A 19,202-nucleotide genomic window follows, 5' to 3' on the forward strand; every position below is an offset into this window, starting at 1 on the left:
TCTCAATTTCATAGGTATGCTATAATGCTAGAGTACTGTGAACTATTACCAAGTCAACAAATAACTGATGCATTCAGGACCAACAGTTTCTAAGAAAAGACTCTGTTATATCATTTAACAAGATGTATTCTGCAAGAGAAGCTTGGAAATAGTTGCAGTTAAAATTATCTCCAGGTGCATATGGAAATGAGAATGTGGAGTAGAGCGTATCTGTGAATGCTAAGTGATTGATAGCTTATGAAGCAGGAATCTGTCATCATGCAATCGTATCTAATTCGCGTTTTCTCGGTGAAAATACTATTTTTTAATAAAACATTTTGAATATTCTGCATTCAGCATAAATTATTTTTATTTTATACATATAAGCTGTTATTTACAACAAAATATGGTTTATAAAAATTTGAAATTTCAGTGTAGCAAAAGCAGGAGATCATTGATAGAAACAACCTTTCAATATTATAAAATGTTTCATCTTTTGTGACACATTATAACAAAACAAAAATTGTCAAGTTTTATAAAAGAAATTTTGTTGCATCACATGCAAAATATAAAATAATTTATTTACAAAAATTGCTTTCAGTCAGTGATGGTCATTATGTTACAGTATTAAGATAATTTAAATTGCCCTATACACGTGTAAAACTCTACTATGAATCCCAACATTCCTACATCATAGATGTTGTTCATCTCCAACCCTTCCATCATTTTATTTCTGTGTTCCACACATCACACTGTCTGTACTTGTAGGACATATAAAAAGATAAAAAAGGTAAAATAAGGCAGTTCATATACAAGCGTGGTATTCAGTCATTATTTTACAGCTACAAAAAGTAAGATTAAAGAATTTATATACAAATGTAAAAAGTCCAGTATGAACACACTTATTCCTGTGTCAAAGAGGAAAAAAATCTCACACTCTTCCTCTTTTTTGCTTCCGAGCTTATCTCATCATCTGACGATAACCTGAAACATATTGAAATTATACATTATAACTGCAACCAACTTGTTTAAATTTCATACATTGTTCCAAATGAGCAGAAAGGTAGAAATAAACCACTGTTAATTTGTTATTTCTTTGTATTTTTCTGGAATCTTAGACAGCAGATCTGTTGAGAGTTATAATTGTTTTTCTTTATTCATATTTTGTTATATGTTGTGCACAATGTTCATCTACATCTACAGTTTTTCATGTATGCTTGTAATAATTACTCTTTAAGCAGAGAATTGGTCATTCATGTTAAGCACGTTGCGTGAAAAAGTTGTCTATTCAACTGCACTCTCTGAAACATTGCTAAAATGGTTACTCATCTTTAAAGTCAGCAGAGTCCACTGCATAAATAACTCCGCAAATGAATTAGCTTGTGAACATCTGAATCTTTATATAGGTGGTTGTTGTTGTTGTTGTTGTTGTGGTCTTCAGTCCTAAGAATGGTTTGATGCAGCTCTCCATGCTAATCTATCCTGTGCAAGCTCCTTCATCTCCCAGTACCTACTGCAACCTACATCCTTCTGAATCTGCTTAGTGTATTCATCTCTTGGTCTCCCTCTACGATTTTTACCCTCCACGCTGCCCTCCAATGCTAAATTTGTGATCCCTTGATGCCTCAGGACATGTCCTACCAACTGATCCCTTCTTCTAGTCAAGTTGTGCCACAAACTCCTCTTCTCCCCAATCCTATTCAATACCTCCTCATTAGTTACGTGATCTACCCACCTGATCTTCAACATTCTTCTGTAGCACCACATTTCGAAAGCTTCTATTCTCTTCTTGTCCAAACTATTTATTGTCCATGTTTCACTTCCATACATGGCTACACTCCATACAAATACTTTCAGAAACGACTTCCTGACACTTAAATCAATACTCGATGTTAACAAATTTCTCTTCTTCAGAAACGCTTTCCTTGCCATTGCCAGTCTACATTTTATATCCTCTCTACTTCGACCGTCATCAGTTATTTTGCTCCCCAAATAGCAAAACCCTTTACTACTTTAAGTGTCTCATTTCCTAATCTAATTCCCTCAGCATCACCCGACTTGATTAGACTACATTCCATTATCCTTGTTTTGCTTTTGTTGATTTTCATCTTATATCCTCCTTTCAAGACACTGTCCATTCCATTCAACTGCTCTTCCAAGTCCTTTGCTGTCTCTGACAGAATTACAATGTCATCGGCGAACCTCAAAGTTTTTATTTCTTCTCCCTGGATTTTAATACCTACTCCAAATTTTTCCTTTGTTTCCTTCACTGCTTGCTCAATATACAGATTGAATAACATCGGGGAGAGGCTACAACCCTGTCTCGCTCCCTTCACAACCATTGCTTCCCTTTCATGCCCCTCGACTCATAACTGCCCTCTGCTTTCTGTACAAATTGTAAATAGCCTTTCGCTCCCTGTGTTTTACCCCTGCCACCTTTAGAATTTGAAAGAGAGTATTCCAGTCAACATTGTCAAAAGCTTTCTCTAAGTCTACAAATGCTAGAAACGTAGGTTTGCCTTTCCTTAATATTTCTTCTAAGGTAAGTTGTAGGGTCAGTATTGCCTCACGTGTTCCATCATTTCTACGGAATCCAAACTGATCTTCCCCGAGGTCAGCTTCTACCAGTTTTTACATTCGGCTGTAAAGAATTTGCGTTAGTATCTTGCAGCTGTGACTTATTAAACTGATAGTTCGGTAATTTTCACATCTGTCAACACCTGCTTTCTTTGGGATTGGAATTATTATATTCTTCTTGAAGTCTGAGGGAATTTCGCCTGTCTCATACATCTTGGTCACAAGATGGTAGAGTTCTGTCAGTACTGGCTCTCCCAAGGCCGTCAGTAGTTCTAATAGAATGTTGTCTACTCCCGGGGCCTTGTTTTGACTCAGGTCTTTCAGTGCTCTGTCAAACTCTTCATGCAGTATCATATCTCCCATTTCATCTTCATCTACATCCTCTTCCATTTCCATAATATTGTCCTCAAGTACGTTGCCCTTGTATAGACCCTCTATATACTCCTTCCACCTTTCTGCTTTCCCCTCTTTGCTTAGAATTGGGTTTCCATCTGAGCTCTTGATATTCATACAAGTGGCTCTCTTTTCTCCAAAGGTCTCTTTAATTTTCCTGTAGGCTGTATCTATCTTACCCCTAGTGAGATAAGCTTCCACATCCTTATATTTGTCCTCTAGCCATCCCTGCTTAGCCATTTTGCACTTCCTGTCGATCTCATTTTTGAGACGTTTGTATTCCCTTTTGCCTGCTTCGTTTACTGCATTTTTATATTTTCTCCTTTCATCACTTAAATTCAATATTTCTTCTGTTACCCAAGGATTTCTACTAGCCCTCGTCTTTTTACCTATTTGATCGTCTGCTGCCTTCACTACTTCATCCCTCATAGCTACCCATTCGTCTTCTACTGTATTTCTTTCCCCAATTCCTGTCAATTGTTACCTTATGCTCTCCCTGAAACACTGTACAACCTCTGGTTTAGTCAGTTTATCCAGGTCCCATCTCCTTAAATTCCCACCTTTTTGCAATTTCTTCAGTTTTAATCTACAGTTCATAACCAATACATTGTGGTCAGAGTCCACATCTGCCCCTGGAAATGTCTTACAATTTAAAACCTGGTTCCTAAATCTCTGTCTCACTATTATATAATCTATCTGATACCTTTTAGTATCTCCAGGATTCTTCCATGTATACAACCTTCAGTTATGCTCTGTGCAAAATTCTAACAGACGGCTTCCTCTTTCATTTCTTAGCCCCAATCCAAATTCACCTACTTTGTTTCCTTCTCTCCCTTCTCCTACTACCGAATTCCTGTCACCCATGACTATTAAATTCTGGTCTCCCTTCACTACCTGAATAATTTCTTTTATCTCATCATACATTTCTTCAATTTCTTCGTCATGTGCAGAGCTAGTTGGCATATAAACTTGTACTACTGTAGTAAGCATGGGCTTCGTGTCTATCTTGGCCACTATAATACGTTCACTATGCTGTTTGTAGTAGCTTACCCATACTCCTATTTTTTTATCCATTATTAAACCTACTCCTGCATTACCCATATTTGATTTTGTATTTATAACCCGGTAATCACCTGACCAAAAGTCTTGTTGTTCCTGCCACCGAACTTCACTAATTCCCACTATATCTAACTTTAACCTATCCATTTCCCTTTTTAAATTTTCTAACCTACCTGCTCGATTAAGGGATCTGACATTCCACGCTTCGATCTGTAGAACGCCAGTTTTCTTTCTCCTGATAACGACGTCCTCTTGAGTAGTCCCCGCCCAGAGATCCGAATGGAGGACTATTTTACCTCCGGAATGTTTTATGCAAGAGGACACCATCATCATTTAACCATACAGTAAAGCTGCATGCCCTCGGGATAAATTACGGCTGTAGTTTCCCCTTGCTTTCAGCCCTTCGCAGTACCCCAACAGCATGGCCGTTTTGGTTAATGTTACAAGGCCAGATCAGTCAATCATCCAGACTGTTGCCCCTGCAACTACTCAAAAGGCTGCTGCCCCTCTTCAGGAACCACACGTTTGTCTGGCCTCTCAACAGATACCCCTCCGTTGTGGTTGCACCTACGGTACGGGTATCTGTATCGTTGAGGCACGCAAGCCTCCCCACCAACGGCAAGGTCCATGGTTCACGGGGGTGGGGGGTGGGGGGGGGGGGGGGTATGGGCAAGATACATGGAAGTAGAAAATTGGATACGTAACTATTTGTCATCTTTTATAAAGGAGCACATGCACAGGTCAGTAATGCATTGTAAATCAGCAAATAGTCCAAAGTAATGTCAAATAGCAAATTCTTTTCCCTTTTCGTTCGCCTTTGTCCCATATCTACACAGGTTTGGTGAGATTAATTTTGTATTTGGCATTGTTAGTTTAAGAGGTGGCAGGATGCCCTTCTTGTCTCCATCCCATTTCCACCTCCCCCCTCCCCGCAACGTGGAATACATGTACCCCAACTGTCTACATGTAGCATTATCAATGTAAAAGTGTGTGAATATTTTTTCAAATGTTTGAGAATCATGTAACTGAAGCAGGATATGGGTAACAGTCCAGTATTCACCTCGTCAGATGTAGGAAACCACCAAAAAATCACATCCACACTATCTGGCACATAGGCCCCCATTAATCCACTGGGCAAATTCAATTTGAGGCTGACATATCTGCCAGAATACTGGAAGAGGTGTAATAACACATGCTGCTCCCCAGGTGGGAATCAGCTGGCAAGTTAATGTCTGTAAATGAAATTCACAGAATTATTTTGTCACTTGTCAAAGTACAGCCAGAAAAAATCAGTTAGCTGATTTTAAGTTCATCAACAGAAAATTTTGTCTATTATCAATGAATTCTCCATTCACAAAGGGAACATTTAGCAGAGGAACATCAAAGAAATGTCAGTTGAATCTATTGGTGATTCAAACTACACTTAATATTAGAATCAAAGAAGTTGTGCTCAGTAGTAACTGGACAGGAGGTTAAACCATTAGGAGAAACTGAACAATATGTATTCTTGGACTGAGCAAGGTCTTGAGGTGCAGGTCTTCATAGATTAGAATGTCAGCAGAAACATAACCGGTAAAATAGCAAACCGCACATCAGCTTGTCAAATGCTTAAACAATCAGAAACATTGTTGCAAAAAATCAGATTCAACAACTGAAGATGTGCATTGAATTTTTTTCAGTTATAAATATTACAGCAGGAAGTCAAACAATAGACAAGTCAAAGATAGAATAACAACAATATTTACAGTACAGATTACTGCTCAACACATATGATGCGATGAGCTGCAGACAGGATGCGATGAGCCGCAGACAAGCACAATAATAAAGAATGCTGGAAATATTTCAGAAATAGGAAAGATGCACTCACACAAACACCTAGAGGCAGTGGCTATGTGAGAGGAGTAGTAGTACTAGTAGTAGAAGACGTTACTATAGTTAAAGAAAAGAAGAATGAAATTCAGCATCCACATGGAAACCAGGTACCTGATGATACACCCTGTGATGTCTTTAAAGACTGCAACATATCATTTGATTACCACGAAAACTATGCAAGTTGACAAAACTTTAGGCCACCCATCAGATTTGCAGACTATGACATGTATCCAGTGCAATGCATTATTAACACAAGCTTTGGCATGATAGTGGAAACAGAAGACATTTCTATTTCAGATGCCTTAAAGAACCATGTCTGATGAATACAAACCCTTAATAAGATTGGAAACCAAGTCTCGTAGGACTTCTAAAGAATGCAAAACCTTTAACCTGTCATTGCATATTGCAAGAGGTCTTGAACAAGAGTAAGGATCAGACTAAAATCCAAGTAAAACTTTTGATGTTAAGACAGCATTTCTATACAGCAATCTGCAAGCAACCAGACTCATTCAACGATGATTATACAAATAAAATTTGTTACCTAAAAAGAGAAATTTATATGGCCTCCAAAGAAACTGAATGAGAAATTCTAAAATTATCTGATAACATTGGAATTTATATATACTGATGATGATTATGATGTACATTTTATCTGTTTCTATGAAGACAGATACACTGTTATGGCATTGTTTGCTGATGTTGGACTAGTTACCTCAATAATGTTCCTCTAAATGGAGAGCTGATATACCTGCAAATTTGTAATGTTGCCAGAGAAATACGCATATTGACTATTTTCTACTGCTACTCCTTTAATTTCAACTTTGATTAAGTTTGATGTGATGGTCTGTTCTTCAGGAGGAAATCTGCTTGTTTCATCATCATAAACGGCTCTTGTCGACACATTGACTACACCACTGACTCAATAACTGAAGAATTAAGAAGAAAAAAATTCGAGGAATGTTCAGAGTTTATGATCTATACAGACTATAAATTATAGTCCCCATATAAAGCCGTTTATGAAAATCGCCAGTTCTGCTTATTCACGTACCCATTCAGGTGGAAGTGTGCTTCATCTGTAAACCAGACGCAGCCAAAATCAAATCCTTCACTATCAATCATTGTGAGCATGTGATTAGCAAAGGCAACCCTTTGTTGCACAGCTCGTACGGGTATGGCCTGGTGCATTTGAATTTTGAATGGAAACATGTGTAGACTCTTTCTCAGTATTTTCTGCATGCTGGAATGCTTCAAACCAGTCTCAGATGCATTTTTACGGACGGATGACATTGGATTTCGCTGAATAATTCCAGAAACTGTGGCGATATTTTCAGGCGTAACTGCCGTTTGCTTGCGGCCAACATGCCTCACTAGATCATCAGTTACGCTGCCTGTTCGTTGAAATTTTGCAAAGAGCGTACGAATGATTTTCGCATCGGTCCTTTTGGAACATTAAATCATACTTGAAAACTTCGCCTTGTTGCCGTAGGACTCTCTTCTAACCTGTGGTACTCTAGCACCAGAAAAACGCGTTGTTCAATGGAGTACATGGTTTTAATCTTTTCCTTCGGTACGCTAACCTCCTTTCATGTTTCAATAGTAGAACTGATCGCTCTGGGCTTCGGATCACTATTTATACTAGGCATTACGTATGGCGATTACAGCACCATCTGTTAGCAGCTTTTGTAACTATTATTTCAAACTGCTGTATAAACTTCTTACAGCTTTCAAAATAAACATACCGTTTACTGCATTCCTCTATCAATCTTTGTTTTCGAGATATTTAATTTTGAAACCAGGGAGTCCTTTTCTGGACACCCTGTATGAGATTGTCTATCTGCCTTTTTACACAAACTATAGTATCTTCTTGTTAACCACGTTAGAAAGATATGATGGAGTCTACTTCAAATACTACTTCTCCATCTTTAACCAACAGTTATGTGAAAATCTTTTACATCTGGGAAACCTTTATGAGAAACATTATTTGACGACTGACTACGAGAAGGTTAAAGGAAATGTATCACAGAAGTTTGAGTTGTGTAGAAGTTGTAGTAGACAAGACAGACTTGTTAGAACAGAAAAATGCTTTTAGGCAAGTGAGTGCATTATACCCATTACTTTCCATCACCGTGACACATAAGATAATTGTAGGAGTGAAAGTGTGATAGAGAGATGAAAATATGAAAGCAATGGTGGATGGAAATTGAGGAGAGGTATGGAAAAGGCTAAGTGTGTGGGAGCAAGTCTTGGAAAAATAATGATAGAAATTTAATGCAAAGAAGTGTAAAGTGACTGTGAGAATGAGCAAAAAGATGGAGTAGCAATGGTTGTATTAGAAGGCAAGTACTAAAGAAAGTGAAAAGTTTCTAGTGTCTGGGGAGTGTAACAGAACACAGTGAGCAGAATGAAAAAAATATTAAGAAACCTAGTATGATGCAAAAATTAGTCACTGAAAAGAAAGCAAATGTTATACCAAGCATATTATGTTCAATACTCCCACATGCTGAGACCAAGATTGTCCTGAACAGAGCACAGTATCTATCTTCTTGGGTGGTCATAAAATAGATCTTATGCCTCATCTGCTTAGGACCCTCCCTATTTTATAAGAAGTAGCCATGTATGAAGGAATAAGTGTATACAAGAGATGCACTGTCCACTTAAGAATAATCTTTGTTTAAGGGATCATGCAATTTGCAATATCTCTTGCCGTCAGTCAGTCCATCAAAATCATTACGAGAGTTAGCTGATCCTGACAAAGATGATGGAGATGATCACAGAACATTGGAGATTTTACTCTAATGTAACACAGCATAAAGATCTAGAAAATATTACACATCTGGACATGTTACTTCACTGCATTCAAATACATTAATTTTTGTTAGGAAGTGTTCTTGATTAAATATGAATATACACACACTTCACTTCAGATGCCCCTACAGGACAACTAATAGTTCAAATGCCTAGCAATCATCACTAACTACAGGGTGTGACAGAACTGACTAAGCAGTTTCTATTGATTACCGCTAGCGCTGTGGTGGGAGTAGGCAGTTGCATGTGGTCTGCCTTTGTTCAGTCGTTGACCCCATTTCAGCAGCCAACATGGTCTGGACCGGTGCACATTGTGATTTTGCCATTCACACTAATTATGAAAACAGAAGATCTGTGATTGCTACACAATGAGCTTTTCGGTGACAGTTCAACATTCCATACAACAATGCAAACACAATTCTGTCCTGGGTTCGGCAGTTAGAGGAAACTGGTAGCACACTAACAATAGATACACATGTCCGACGCAGATCCATCAGAATGCCAGAAAATGTGCAGCAGGTGAGAACAGCAGTTCAGCAATCACCACAACATTCTGTTCAACGATATGCTGTTGCATTGGGGATTTCAGACTGCAGTTTGAGGAGGATTCTGCAATGCGATTTGAAGTGCCATCCTTTCAAAATAATGATTTCTCAAGAATTACACCCAGCGGATTACACCAACTATCAAAATCTGTGTGAGAAAATGCTTGCTCAGATCGCTCTGAATGCAGCTTTCTTCAGTAGCGATGAGGCACATTTTCATCTTAGTGGGTGCGTGAATAAGCAAAACTTTCACTACTAAGCTGAAAATAACCCCTGAATTATTCATGAAAGGCCGCAACAATCTGCTAAAGTGACAGTGTGGTGTGCCATATCACAATCTGGCATGACAGGCCCTTACGTTTTTGGAGAAGAAGGAGTGACCAAGACAGTGAATTCCACACGTTAGTTTTCAATATACTAAGATGGTATCTGTCCTTTCGGACATGCACGAAAGAACAGATACCATTGGTGACCATGTAGCTCATTAGAATGAAATTACAATGAAATGAACATTAGCTGCTTACAGGTGTTGACATACGTCAATGGGGACAAATGAAAATGTGTGCCCCGAACGGGACTCGAACCTGGGATCTCCTGCTTTTTGAATGTCGCAAAATTTTCTGCAACCCAGAATGGGCGAGATTGTTGAGGAACATGGACTAGAGGACTTGTGGTTCCAACAGGATGGAGCTACTGCTGACACATCTTGAATTTCACTTGATGTTTTAAGAGAAATGTTTCCGGAACGCCTCATCTCTGAGGGGTGATCTCCAGTGGCCTGTGCAGTCACCAGATTTGAGCATTTGTGACTACTTTCCTTGGGGATATCTGAAGGAAAAGGTTTTTTCAAAAGCCGCCCTCACATCCTACCGGAGTTAAAAGAGCGGATTACTGATGAAGTGAATGCCATACCCCGCAATGTGTGTGCAAGAGCTGCTTGAAACTTCAGGGATCATCTACAACAATGTATTGATGCTAATGGCCGCCATCTTGAGGACATTATTTTCAAAACTAAATGAAAGTAAAATGGTGTATTGTACTAATTTAGAAAAAAAAAAACTTTTTCTGTATACATGCAGATTTACTTTTTATTGCTCCTTAAAACTGCTTAGTCGATTCTGCTGTACCCTGTATAAGACTGTCTAACGGTCAATGTTTTATTTTTGGTGGCTCATTCATTTTATCAGTGTTGCATTTGTGACTTCTCATTGATATAACAAGATAAGATCGTTTCACTTACCGTGACCTCTTTCCACTGCTCACAGTTTCATCCTTCTCATCTGAAGAGTTGGAGAAGTCAAAAAGTAACCTCCTTGGCTATAATAAGAACAAAAATAAAGTCAAATAAATTCTTAGACTTATAATATCTGTTACACATAAACAATTTTAAATCTATGCAAAGAATATTACGTAATCATTCGTGCAGTTTCTTCTTCATTTAGCTCACATTTAGAAATATGAAACTATTTCAGGCAACTAATACATATAAAACCTATATTGTGACCAATCAACTTCGCAGCTGGGAATTCACTGTAATTGTAAGCATGTCCCAGAAACATTCAGGATCCGGTCAGATCAAAAAATTGTACGCATGAAAAGTGCAGACATAGTTCTTGAAGCAAAATAAATTTTGTAATACAAGTGCAACACACTGAAAGCCAGAAACTCTGGAAGTTTATTACTATAAATAAATAAATTAATAAATAGATGAGAGCAATTTGCAGACTTTTCAATGACTTTCAAAAAGCACTTGGACACAATGAAAGCTGCTGCTGCTGTCTACAGTCTGAAGACTGGTTTGCTGCAGTTCTTCACATTAGTCTATCCTAGAGTTGCCAGATAATCAATTATTAATGGATTCCTTTGTTTTTGGTTTTAATTTTGCCCCTCCATTTTTTTCTTTAACCGAAGTCACTAATTTTCTGTTTTAAGTTCTGATAACTTTCTGTTGGGAAAAATTGCCAGGTTTAACATGGCCCATAGAAGAGAAGATATTTTTAGCTTGGAATGTGACTATCTCTGGTCAGAGACTCTTATTTTGTATCAATGTTGGCAACAACTGCAAGCAAAGCAAACTAAGAATGGTTCAAAAGTAGCATCTTTCTGATACTTGCTTGTAGAGTGTAAGCCTTCTCATCACGATTGACATTGTTTGTACTCTGTGCACACAACTTGCATTGTGTTCAAGCAAACTGCTTGTGGGAGTCGCCAGAAGAACATCTGCGAATGCACAATGAAATGCAGCATTATTCTATGGCATCAACTGCACGGACAATCTGGTTTATTTTTTGATTATTATTAGTAATTTTTCTACTGACTTAGACTTTTCAGTTGACTGGTGTTCGAGCTTTAGTAAATAAAAAGTTTTTGCCTGACTACTATGTTATATCTCTTTAGCAGATGGAGATAAGCTGTAGTTGGCTAAAGTGGTGACCCCGTATACTGAATTCCGTTTTAGACGAGCAAATGCAGCACTGTTCAGTATCGTCCACTGCAGAGTCGGCGTGTCTGGGTGATGCACAGAGTACTACAGATTGGTGAGACGCTTTATTGAAACACATTGAAGATTTATGATGCGACACTGAAAACCAGGAAACTTTTCTATTGCACCAAGAAACGGTTGTTCGGCAGATAACACTAGCAAGATGAAGATACGTCGACCACAGTTCATTCCTGAGAAACCGGAATTATGTCTTGCAATGATTGATCTGACTTTCCAGTACCACAGCAGTCTACACGAAGACAGCAAATTTATGATTGCTGTTAGTGCATTTGGCAGTAAAACAGCAACAAACAGTGCAGATATAATACTTCGCCTGCCCACCATGCAGAAGTGTACGCATTTTAAACAGTTCTCTTTGAATGACTACATCGGCGAGTGCAACAACATATCCAACAAGCACTACATGGTGAAAAAGAGAGGAGATAAGTCACCTTCGGAATTTTGGTGGCACCTCTGAAGCTTAGGCGACGACATCAAGTTGCCAGATACGACGCTGCAACATGTATGGCGCGCACAGTTGCCAGAGGCAGTTAGAACAGTTGTGGTGCTTTCCGAGGTGCGCGATTTTCGCTGTTGCTCTCACATGCTCACAAAGTCTATGCCTCATTAGATGCAGGGTGTACGTCGTCTGTGACGTTCGAATGCAGCAGTACAGATGTTCAGGAAGCTGCAGCAATACAGTGCCAATGCCAACAAACATATGTTACTCAACAATTGAATGAGCTACGAAAACACACTGACAACATGCAGTGACAGGTATTGACATTGCTCGGAGGTAAAGCAACCCCGTAAAAGAAGAGCAAGGAAGATAGCAATGTGTCTAGAAAACATATCTGCTGGTCCCACTGTCACCTCGGAAACAAGACAATGCGATGCACGTCACCCTGCACTCACCCAAATGGCAACAGCAGCTGGTGATAGCTGCCACAGGTTGTGAGTTCGAACATCAGCACCTACCACTGCGAGGTGAGAGCGTTGACAGGAAACTACTGGCGAGTAGTCCTTTTTCTTTACCTTCGCTGTCCCACCGATTTTTTGTCACAGATGCTAAATATGGCCATGCTTATCTAATCGACTCAGGCCAGACGTCAGTGCATTTTTTTTGTTAGAAGTTGCGATGTGAAGCTTCGTCCCTCTCAACCAAGGCTCACAGCAGCAAACCAGACTTCAATGTGACTTATGGAAAATGCCAGATAGACGTACATCTCTGTTTCCAAGATCGTTTACCATGGACTTACATGATTGCTGATATGTCAAATGTAATATTGGGTGCAGAATTCTTGTTTCATTATGCGGTTGGAGGAAATATCAGCTCATCGAGCATCTGCCGGGGTAAGCAGAGCATTAAAGGCACCCTAGTATGAGGTTCTCTGCCTACGTTCGATGACAGGCCTGTTCGATGACAGGCAACGCCACATGCACCAAACTGCGAATCTGTGCCATGTGCGCAGACAGTTAAGCACAAAACGGTCCATCACATCAGGACTACACCTGGTCAACCAGTATCTCAGCGCCCGTGGCACATAGTTCCTTATCGTTTCACCGCAGTGAAAGGCAGAATTCGAAGAACTCTTGTGCTCGGGAGTCGTTCGTAGAACTGACAGCCCGTGGTCATCACCACGTCATCTAGTGGAGAAGAAAGACAGGACCTGGAGACCACGTGGAGACACTCAATATCCGTACTATTCCTGATCACTATCCGATACCACATATTAGGGATTTTACGCCCGCGCTGGCAGGCATTACCACTTTTTGTGTCACTGACTGCCAGAAAGCATATCACCAGATACTGGTAGCACCTGTTGATACACCGAAGACGGCAGTCATTATGCCATTCGGTTTATTTGAATACCTCCCTATGCATTTTGGTTTGAAAAATGTGGCACAAACTTGACAGAAGTTTCTTGGCGAAGTAGTAAGAAGTTTACCGTACTGCTTTGTATATGTCTATGATATCCTTGTCTTTTCGGCATCTGAGAAATTGCACGAACTGCATCTAAAGACCGTTTACCAACGCACTGATGCAGATGGCATTTCGGTCAATGAATCAAAGTGTTTACTTCGATGACATCAGGTGCCATTCTTGGGATACTGTGACAGCAGCCAGCATCTGCCCACTGCAAGATGAACTTGCCATTATCGAAGCGATGCCTCCCCCCTTCAATTATCACCAACTACACTGGTTCCTCGGAGGAGTTAATTTCTACAGACAACATCTGCCGAATGGGGCAACCATCCAGGCACCTTTGACATCAGCACTAGCCGGCAAGGATGCAGTGGGCAAACGACCCTTGCAATGGACACCAGAGATGCTGACGGCATTCAATAAGACCAAGGGGCGTCTATGTCAGGCAATCATGTTGGCACACCTGGTTCCTCAGGCACAACTGGCAATAGTTGCAGATGCCAGCCAGCAAACCACTGGCACAATTCCACATCAGCATGTCGAAGGCCACTAGCAGCCTCTGGGCTGCTTCTCCCATAAGTTCACATCGTCATAAGTTAAATGTAGCATTTATTATAGGGAATTGCTGGAAATTTATGAAGCTGTCAGACATTTGCGGCCACAAGTGCAAGCCAAGCCATTCAAGGTTTTCACAGACTACAAGCCAATTACTTTCTCTTCAGTAGGAACAAGGATGGCTGTTCACCATGACAATTTAGACAACTTTTAATTCATCACACAAATCACAACAGACCTGCAGCATATAAAAGGAGCTGCGAACGTCTTGACAGATTTCCTGACTCTGTTGGAATCAATTTCTCAGGCCATTGACTACAAGTGAGTTAGCTGCTGCGCAAGAGACAGACCAACAACTTGCGGAATTCCGTTACGACAGTACATCCAGGTTACGCCTGTGGCAGAGTTTGCGAGGCTGGTGTGATTTATCACAAGGAAAACCGAGACCTTTTGTACCTAAGAAATTGTGATGGCAATTATTTGACAGCATCCATGGGTTGGCTCATCCGAAAATAAATGCTAGTGTCCAACTGATGACGGACAGATTCATGTGGCCAAATATCAGGAAGGCCGGCCGTAGCTGCGCAAAAATGTGCTTAGACTGTCAGGGGGCTAAGGTTGGAAGACACATGCACAAAGTGGTAGGAAACATCTCACTTACAATCCTATGTATCTCACACATGCACCTGGACATCGTGGGACCTCTGTTGCTGTCGGGAGGGTACCGTTACCTCCTTACTGCAGTGGAGGCAGTTCCATTATTGGACATTTCTGTGGAAATGGTGGCAGGGGTATTTCTTTCGTCGTGGATCACACGTTTCGGCTGCACTTTACATGTCACCACAAACCAGTGGCGTCAATTCGAATCGACGCTGTTCTCAGAATTGGTTACCCTCTGTGGTTTTCACCATCATCATGCCACAGCTTACCACCCAACAAGCAATGGAATGGTGGAATGCTGGCATAGAATGTTAAAACCCACTTAAATGTGCCACATGCAGACTTGGTCATCAGATTTGTCACTGGTTTTGTTGAGCCTTCGTACAACATTAAAAGCAGATTTAGGAGCATCCACTGCAGTACTGGTTTACGGTGAACCCTTAAGACTGCCGACAGAATTCTTCCACTGATCAAACTGGGCCACAACAGACCAAATTGCCTAATGCACTGCGAGTGACCATATTGTCAGACTTCACCTAGCTGCTGTCTCGAGACATGGGGCGGTAACTACATTCGTGCACAAAGGTCTACAGTCACGTATACATGTGATGCTACGGACAGACGCTGTCAAGTCAACACTTCAACCCTCATATTCTGGGCCCTACAGAGTTCCCTCTCGGGATGAACATACCATGCATATAGATCAAAATGCGAAGACACAAGTGGGATCATTTGAACACGTCAAACCTGCACATATGTTACCGACCGAAGAGGATGTACACACTGAACAAAACGTGTCACCTTCCACACTACTGGACATGGATGGCACAGTCTCGGCACCACAAGAGGAAGCAGTATCGTCACTGCCAGCATCGGAGGCTGAAGAAGTTCAAGCAATGCCTTCAGTACACACAAGAGCTGGATGTCTGGTGACATATAAACACCCCTACATTCCCAGAGCTCTGCCCTACCACTGGGGGTGTGGGTGGGGGCGGCGGCTGTGTGGAAGTCACCAGAAGAACATCTGTGAAAGTACAACGAAACGCAGCATTATTCTGCGGCAATGAGCGCATGGACAATCTGCTTTACTTTTTGATTATTATTAGTATTCTTTGTATTGACAGATTTTTCAGTCGATTACTATTGACTACTATGTTTTATCTTTTTAGCAGATGGAGACAACCTGTAGTTGACTAAAGGCTGGATCAAGTTATAGTCTTTAACATGTGGTAATAACAAATGAGTGATAGTGGTAATAACAAATGAGTGATAGTGAAAACAATGTTTTAAAGACTCCTCCAAAGAAGAAAGTAAAATCTCATCATCAGTAAGTGTATTTGAAGAAATGGGGAAGTTATTTTCATGGGTAAAACTGGAAGGGGGGAATAAAGATACAGCATACTGCATGGTGTGCAGAAAGGATTTTAGCCTTGTTCACGGTGGACAGTGATCTCTAACGACATTTCTGTATTAATAGCATAAAACAGAAAATTCAAGTACAGACAATCTAAATTCTGTAACTATTTTGTAAACTTTAATAACAAAATTGAATGAGATGATGATGTAGCATGTGAACTGGGTTTAGTTTATCACACTGCAAAGCATAATTTAAGCTACCTGAGCCTTGACTGTGGGAATAAACCATTACCCCATATTTTCACCAACTTAACAATTGCTTCAAAACTGAAAAATGATGTACGAAGACAGAGGTGCTTGTGAAAAATGTGCTAGCTCCCGTGAATGTTAAAGACTTTTTAAAAATTTTGAACTGTCCTTAAACGACTGCCCCAACTCAATTTTGTCGAGAATGCTGATGAAATTTCTGTAGCAATACCCGATTTGATATGCCAAAGCTTCATAACTGGGTGTACATCAGGTATCATCATAGCAAATGTTAGTTTTGGAGGAGGAGACCTACTAACATTCAGTGAGGAGACAAACTGAAATCATTTTTTAAATTTGTGAATTTGGAATTGGCTGACATTCTATGTCGCATTTACACCAGATGGCTTTCATTGACTCCTGCTGTAACTAGACTGCTGCACAATTAGGATGCAGTTAAAAGCTACTTGCGGAACACTGATGATTGTCCTAATTATTGTCAACAATTTTCATTAATGACTATTCTGAGCAATTAGTTTTGCCTGAAATTTACTTACATTTCATTACGAATGTTGGAAGCCAATTGGAAATAGTACTAAAACTCTGGAAAGATGTGATTTAAGTATTTTCGAAATATACAAACAACTGAAACTTCTCACCACAAAAATCCATAAAAACATAACTTCTATAGCAGCAAGGCAAAGGAACTCATGAACAGGCTGTCTGTATCATTGCAAAATTAAATAGCTACAGATTTCACCAGTTTTTACACCTCTACACTGAAGTATTTTGGAGAAGTTTGATTTTACTGAAAATAATAAGTATGCATCTTTAGAAGCATTTGATCTACTAAAGGAAATTTGCTTTCAATATTTTGATAATGCTGTGGAAATACTTCATCTTAGTAATCATGTGTGTTGATGACCTGTATGGAAAGTTCAGCAGTTGTAGTGATACTATATCAGAAAATGTAAGCAAGAAATGTTGTGCCTTATCAATATGGCAGTTTTTTTTTTCAACAGTACCTGATCACAATGTTCCAGACTTATTTAAAGTTATTAGGTTTTTTTTCCTTTTTCTTTCAGAGACAAAGGATCCAATGTCTCCGTGGAGAGTGTTTTTCCACTTGTGAGAAAAAAGTGGAATTATACACGAAACAGGTGCTCAGTAGACAAAATCAAAGCAGAACTCTAAGTAGTGTTAAATTATGGTAGTCAGTCTTGTGAAGCTTTTTCTAAATTAATGAATGGCAATACAATAAAAAATGCCAGATTATCAACAAAATTCAACTGAACAAATGTGGAATATAAAATATATCAGGATTTACTCCTATGTAGTATAACTAAATACCAGAAGGTAATGTTTTGCTCTTTTAATGTACAAAATCCTAGTAATTATGTATTTAGTATTTGTGTAATTTTAGGTTTTCATTTAGTTGTTTACTGGAAAATGTCTCTTGTATTAATGTGACTCTCAAAGAACAAGTATTAATGTCGCCAATGCCCATGGGTGTGTGCAACTGTAATGTACCAAAATCATTTGGAGAGAGAGCAGTCATTAAAATATGGAGGGAACACCTTTTTTCTCTTTATCTGGCAACCCTACTCTATCCTGTGCATGTATGTATGTCTGCGTAACTACTACAACCTAGATCCATTAAGACTTGTGTACTACCTGCCAGTTTTTAAAAGTGGGAAACTGGCTTCCCAATGCCGTTGAAAGGGCCAACCTACTAGATTGGAAAAGAAATAAAATCTATAATTTAAAACTTAAGTACAAGGGCAGTAAACACTAAGTATTACCAAAAATATCTTAAATATCAACAATTTATATTAATACTTGCTCTAGGAAGGGAAACTAATTCATGGCTGATCAACCACTGACGACACAACAAAGTTGTCTAAGCGAGCAAAATGGTGATCTTAAATTCATACCATAGTACTCTATCCACTACCACTATTGAAAGTTCTGCGGAATTTCACTCACTGCATTTTACTGAATACTGACTAAAATGTCACTGAATCTATAACTAATCAGCTTTTCAATTATGAAAACTATGAGGATTTGGCACAAATATAAGTCATTTGATTGTGTTTATGTATTTTACCATCTAATCTAGCCCCACCCCCAGATGTAGCAGCAGCATTTTTCTCCTAAAGATTATTTATTTTGTTCCTTGCCAATCATAGTTGTAGCAAGTTTGGAATGACTGCAGAAATTTCAACAATTGTTTTGTTCAAGGGAGAGGGAGATTTCATGTAAATGTTAATTAATTTTACACTCTTTATGAGAAAAATACCAACCTGGTCACGATTAACACAGACACCGGAATCACACTTGCAGTCTTCAGAGCAACTGTCACCTGCCTTTTTGCAGCGACAATGTTTGCTCGCACATTTTCCTCGACACTGGCATTTCACATGGCTCTCACCAACGCTTTCCTTCTTTGAGGTTATTTCTAACTGTTCCTTCCTGTGTGTCTAAAAATTCAGTAAACATTTTTATGAGTATGTAAAATAATAAATAACAGTAATTACATCACATCATGAGAGTTTTATAAAACACTTACTTCTGTAAATAATTACCTTGTAGTGCCTATTTTTGTGGGCAGATAAATGCAATCAGACAATTGGGAACAATGTACTAAAGGATTATAATTAATTAATTTTTTTACAATAGTTAGGACCACTCTCAAACTTTTCTAAAAATAATTTAATAAGTATGCAATTCTTATGAAAGATCTTTC

The 19,202-nt window shown here is 39.3% G+C and overlaps 1 protein-coding gene across 1 annotated transcript in view; it reads right to left on the reverse strand.

Moving 5' to 3' along the window:
• Positions 1–322: 322 nt before the first annotated feature.
• LOC124795413 (chromosome-associated kinesin KIF4A) overlaps positions 323–19,202 on the reverse strand; it is a 274,052-nt gene continuing 255,172 nt past the window's right edge. Inside the window, exons 17-19 of the mRNA XM_047259435.1 lie at positions 18,760–18,936; positions 10,471–10,547; positions 323–963 (exon numbers count right to left, since the gene is read on the reverse strand). Coding sequence (XP_047115391.1) covers positions 882–963; positions 10,471–10,547; positions 18,760–18,936 — 336 coding nt within the window. The 3' untranslated portion in view covers positions 323–881. The remainder of the gene's footprint in view (positions 964–10,470; positions 10,548–18,759; positions 18,937–19,202) is intronic.

This window comes from Schistocerca piceifrons, chromosome 4, assembly GCF_021461385.2.
Source record: "Schistocerca piceifrons isolate TAMUIC-IGC-003096 chromosome 4, iqSchPice1.1, whole genome shotgun sequence".
NCBI lineage: Eukaryota > Metazoa > Arthropoda > Insecta > Orthoptera > Acrididae > Schistocerca > Schistocerca piceifrons.